The following is a 6,000-nucleotide window of genomic DNA, read 5'->3' on the forward strand; positions in this document are numbered from 1 at the left end:
ACATACAGATGCTGATGTAAAGTAGCACAGGAACTGAGGGTCTCTGGAGCATATTTTGGTGGTTGTTCAAGCAAATCAAAGGGCATCTGAGCCCTGAATCACTTTTTCATCTATATCAGCTGCTAAAATGTCAGATTGTTACCTGGCTTCTCACACTTCCTTAGACCATGACTATTGCATTGCTGCTCTCTACCAGTGGTATTTGTAAGGATGCTGATGATGAGCCCACTAGGTGGCATTTAAGACCTTCTTACTGGAGCAAAATGTACCTGTTCCTGAAACAGAAGCCACACTACCACAAACACCCTGTAGTGCAGCGCTTTTGGGGAGTTCTGGAGTTGCCCCCATGTTGCTTTGTCAGGACAGACACCACACAGGGAGAGCCCAATCCTGTACTCACCAGAGCAAGGGGAAACTCAATCCAGATGTGTGTACCTCGCCTGAGAGGTGCCCAGACCCCAAAGTGGTGTCCCGGAAACTGCTCCTTGGTGATGATGAACCCTACTGACACCTCAGCCCTGCAGACATCTCCTCTTGCAGCAGTCATGTCCCAGGTCTTCAAAAGCTGTGTGCTAGAGCGCATCCTTAGGGGCTGAGCCTTCACAAAGCTCAGCAGGTCCATCCGTTGCCCTTTCTTTGGACCAGTCCAGATACAGAAAGCAGGCATTTTTCCAGGCACCTAATCAGGTACACACCAATGGAGTGTCCCCATCCCCTTCCATACCATTACACTGAATTTAAACCCAAGAGCCTTCTTTCTGTGACAGACTTGGCTGCAAATCTTTCACTGCTCTGATCACACTGTTGAAGCTGTGATATTTTGTCTAAAGGATTTCAGGATTTCCAGTCATTTCTTTTATAAGCAGAGAGTATGAACTGCAAGTTTCATAGTTGTTGCATTTTTTTTAATTTAAGAAGCAATATTTAAACATGCAACTCAGAGATAGGTTGAGAAGTACTAGATGCTGCTTCTGCAACAGCAGCAAACTTCCAAACGCTCCCCACCGTCTAAAAGCAAAAAGGGTTTGTTCTTGAATTAGCAGGGGATCATATTTCTAGCATGGCAAAAAGTCACTGGCAATGATGAGACTTTGTCGAGTGCAGATTTCAGATAGCATATTATCGCTTTATTTCTCCATTAGTGTGGATAGGCTGTTTCTTAGGAGTTCCTCCAGACACACTATGCTTGACCTTTATTATTTTTATTTTTAAACATAAGACTCTACATCAGCTCATATGTTAGTCGATAACAGAAAGTGTGGGTTTCCTAAGCAATCTCACATGTTAAACCACCAGTATCTATACTCAGAATCTCTTCTAGCATTGATCCACTCTAAGCTGTAGGACTTGTTTTTGTTCAAGTCTGTTTATTAATTAAATACAGCTTAGGTATAGTTAATCTTTCAAAATGTTCCCAGCAAGGATGTTTTGAATTTTAGAAGACATCTGGTAGAGAGAGTAGCTTCTCCTTTAAGCTTCTGAGCATTTCATGAAGCAGTGCAGTGAGGAGTAGTTGGTCAAATCACTGTACATCTGCAGGCACCCATTGAAGGCAGTTTGCTTCCCCTCCTTCAAGAGCTTTTTGAGACCAGCCTAACTTGGACCAACGCAGGCTGGCCACCCATTTGGTGTCCTCAGGACTGATGCATTATTATCACTCAGGTGGGACCTGCCTGCCCACTTGGTGATAGAGCAGCTCAGAGACAGACAGATAGAGACAGGCTCAGCCTGGAGCTTTTCCAACATGGAGTTTGATTACCTCCTTCATTCTTCCCCAAACTCCCAAGACGTGCATTTTAAATGGTGAAATTCACAGCAGTGGCTGGTGGATCTACTTTTTATGGTGGTCCCTTGAGGATAAATCTTTAACAGCATGTGTGATGCTGTTATTTTTTCATTGTTACGTTTTATTTTAAGCTCTGTGTTTGATCACTGAAACAACTTGATTCATGCATTCCTTTCCCTGTCATCCCTTCAGGCTGGATGATCGATGCAGACAGCCGTCCCAAGTTCCGTGAACTGATAGCAGAGTTCTCAAAAATGGCCCGTGACCCCCCACGCTATCTCGTTATACAGGTACTAAACTCAATGGTGGGAAGATACATGTCTGATTGACATTGAATATGAGGCCCAAAATGATTAATAATGCATATGAAAACATATGATATGGATAAGGCCAGATTTATCATTGCTTTCCAAGTCTTAACTCATTCGGCTAGAACCACAAACAGAATTTCATGGCTAGTCACTATTTTCTTAGTCCTGGTCCCAGTCTAGGACCCATAGCAGTCCATACTGCAGTCCTAAGAGGAGAATAGAGATTAATCCGCTTCAAAATGCAGATATTTTACAGCATCATTGACAGAAATTGCAGGCTGAAATTACCCTAAGCTCTAGGTAAATTTGGTTAAACACACAGAGCAAGATTTTGCATCTTGGACCTCTTGCTAAACTAATTTGTCTCTCAGAGAAAGGGATAATGAGGCCTTGAAGGGAGTCTGTGAGTCCTCTTTCATGCTGACTTGTGTCACAGGGAGACGATAGGATGCACCTGCCCAGCCCCACAGACTCCAAGTTTTATCGCACCCTGATGGAGGAGGAGGACATGGAAGATATAGTGGATGCAGATGAGTATCTTGTGCCACATCAGGGCTTCTTCAACAGCCCCTCGACATCCCGCACTCCTCTCTTGAGTTCATTGGTATGAAACTTTTCCTCTGTGGTAATATGACAAGCAATCTTTAAGAGCGAACTGCTTCTCATTATGTCTGTATTTTCTTTCTCTTTTTAAGAGTGCTACTAGCAACAACTCTGCTACGACCTGCATTGACAGGAACGGGGTAAGTGGAATGACCTTTAAAAAAGGAGTGACTTCTCCTATGTGCATCTACATAACAGTCCCTTTAATACTGATCTTTCTCTACTTCCAACCTAGCAGGGGCACCCTGTGAGGGAAGACAGCTTTGTACAGAGGTATAGCTCAGACCCAACAGGCACTTGTTTGGAGGAGAGCATAGACGATGGCTTCCTGCCAGCCCCAGGTCAGTACCTCTCCCACGGCCACTCATTCACAAACCGTTTGGTTACAAATATAAGTGTTGTCCTTCCTTTCCTGCAGAAAGGAATCAATCCAAATGCTTCCTACTTTTTTTTTGCTCAGTAAACGGGAGTGGAAACATGTACACATATTCTTTTTCTATACTTTATCTGGCTGCTTCTGGCTATTTCACGTTTTGATTCCTTCACCAGCCAGGTTCCTCATGTTTGCCATGTGCACCATCTGGCCAGGGAGTTTGTGTGCATGATTATATGTTTAAAGCTTTCTACTTGGGAAATATCTTTTAAAAAATGGGTTTCAGCCCTTAAACCATTTCAGTAATATAAACAGTTCTCTGGCAGTTTCACTGCTTTCAGATGTTGATACACAGAAGGCAGCGTAGGCGGTCAGAGTGAGCCAGCGAGCACTGAGGGAGCTGGTGCTGGGTTATGCAGTCACGATGCTTTGTGCCCTTAAAAAATCCCAACCAACCCTTCCAAGAATATGCTACAGCTAAGAAGAATGAAAGACCCTGCAAGGGATGGCATCTCTGTTACTGCCAGGCCTGTATTTTCTAGGCATTTTCCTCATCTCTAAATATTTTTCTGGGGAAACAGCTTCCAGCAGCTAAGCTCCCAGACCGCAGTTTCAGAACAGTATCTGGGACATAGCCACCCACACGTCACTAAAATCATCAGTAACTATCTTGCTGTCTCGTGGTCCCAGGCCATCTTTCTCCTGCTTTGCAAACCGAATTCCTAAGGGTGAACTTCAGGGCAGCGCGTTCGGTACCACGGCACAGCAGTCCCTGCCTTTGGCTCTCTTCCACTCCAGGAAATCCAGCGAGATGCTGCATGCGAAGAGCAAGCTGGGTTGAAACTACACCTCAAGTAATGCAAATGATTGCATTAATTTTATGTCTTCATTTTAATTTCTTCTCATTTTTTATTTTTTTTTATTCCAGAGTATGTAAACCAGTTGGTGCCCAATAAAGCATCTGCCTCAGCAGTCCAGAATCCAGTCTACAACAACTTCTCTCTCACAGCAAACTCAAAGGCCCCCACAGACTCCAGCTACCAGAATTCACACAGCACAGCTGTGGACAATCCCGAGTATCTCAACACCAGCCAGTCTCCACTGGCCAAGACGGTCTTCGAGAGTTCCCCTTACTGGATCCAGGCAGGCAACCACCAAATAAATCTGGACAATCCTGACTACCAGCAGGACTTCTTACCAAAGGAAACCAAACCGAACGGTCTCTTGAAAGTTCCCGCAGCAGAAAACCCAGAGTACCTGAGGGTAGCAGCACCAAAAAGTGAATACATTGAAGCCTCGGCATGACCATAGAGAATTCCTTCTTGCAGTGAGGCAAGCCAGACTCTCAGTGAACTACCTGGCCACTGCAAGAACAGACTCTTGCTCAGAGCAAACAGCAACTGCAATGCATCAATAAGCACATCTTTCCTTTTCAGCATGGGAGCTGAAGCTGCAAAGCCTATCTGGTGGTAGTTTGGGTCTTTTCTTGCCCATTTCCACTTATTAGTGAGGCCCACAGACTGCACTCAGATGCATGTTGGAATGGAGCGGGATCTTCCTGGACAGAAGAAATATGGATGCATTCCTTTCATTTTCACATGGTAGCATGGTAAGAAGCCACTCTGGGATGAACTTGAGAGCTGTACACATTGTACAGTCAAATTCCTTTCTACAGTCTCTATTTTTATAAATGTTTCTAACAGAATTTTTGGATTTTTTGCAAGATGCTTGTACTGCGGGTCTGCTATGGGGTGCTCAGATCACCAGCATGACAAAAAAAATTAATAATGTTGCTAAATAGTTTTCCAAAACTCCTGGAACAGAAACAGTTATTCCAAACCACTGGGGCTTTACAAATTGTCTCTATATGCTGCCTCAGCACAGAGAGGAGATGTGCATCTGGGGGACATATGGGAGATTCTGCCCGGGGCAGTACGGAGTGGGTTGCTCCAGGGAAAACTAGCCTAAGGAGCAAAACGGCATGACGCATCACCTACTGACCACTACTGCTAAAAGCTGACAGGAGGAACTCACTTCAGAATCATCTTGTACACGGTTATAAAGTGCTCGCTAGTCTGTTTTCTGATGGTCAAATGCAAGACTTCTTTTCTTGATCCCTTATGCAGCTGTCAAGTTGTCAAAATGCCTTTCTGCTTCAACAAAACTGTTTAATGATGTTGCCATAACTGAAAAATGAAGCGTCAAATAATGTTTTGATGGACTTGAATTAAATGTCAAGGAAATGCAAATGGTGGCAAATTGGAACGTTCATGAGACAGACTGGAAGAACTACACTAAATTAAACTTGACTAGGGCAAGAAACACAGGTAGCTCTATCCAAGCATTTATATTTCCCTTCTTAAAGGGAAGGGAAATAAGGAATTTCTCAAAGGGATTTTTGAGCAGAAATCATTTTTCCTTCTGCATTTGGGAAAGAAAAGGGGTAAATCAGCTTTACTCACTTCAAGGCAGAATACTGCCAATTGCTGTACCACACTGTGGTAGAGCCTGGGGCTGGTCGCCGTGTCCCTTTGGGATTACATATGCTGCAGTGCAGGAGGGGCCATGAGAATGAGTTAAGGAAAGGAGGAAAAATCTGGAATGATGGAAAATATTATCTTCCTGTTCTGAAACACACAGAGCTGCTCACTGCTTCTTTAAAAAACACAGCATCATCTTCTGTTATCAGTGTGGAGTAGGCAGGTGAGGCAAGGCTAGCTAAGATTTTAGCTTGATAGTGTAAATCAATCACAGCAGCAAAAGCCAACTGCTCTTTGTTTCTGGCGCCCCATGATACAGAACTTGAAATTCTTCCATCATTAACATTTCTTAGGAATGTAGGAGGAGTAAAGTGCCTAACGTGTGAATTTAGTCGGTAAGTTAGGTGCATCCCACGAGCAGCTTTGCCAGTGCTATTTTAATCAAAC

The 6,000-nt window shown here is 43.9% G+C and overlaps 1 protein-coding gene across 1 annotated transcript in view; it reads left to right on the top strand.

Moving 5' to 3' along the window:
* Window positions 1–4,467, top strand: part of EGFR (epidermal growth factor receptor) — a 43,112-nt gene extending 38,645 nt beyond the window's left edge. The window contains 5 exon segments of the mRNA XM_009872885.1: window positions 1,979–2,076; window positions 2,534–2,701; window positions 2,793–2,840; window positions 2,936–3,041; window positions 4,002–4,467. Coding sequence (XP_009871187.1) covers window positions 1,979–2,076; window positions 2,534–2,701; window positions 2,793–2,840; window positions 2,936–3,041; window positions 4,002–4,378 — 797 coding nt within the window. The 3' untranslated portion in view covers window positions 4,379–4,467.
* The last annotated feature ends 1,533 nt before the right edge of the window (window positions 4,468–6,000 follow it).

The sequence above is a fragment of the Apaloderma vittatum genome, unplaced genomic scaffold, assembly GCF_000703405.1.
Source record: "Apaloderma vittatum isolate BGI_N311 unplaced genomic scaffold, ASM70340v1 scaffold287, whole genome shotgun sequence".
Lineage (NCBI taxonomy): Eukaryota > Metazoa > Chordata > Aves > Trogoniformes > Trogonidae > Apaloderma > Apaloderma vittatum.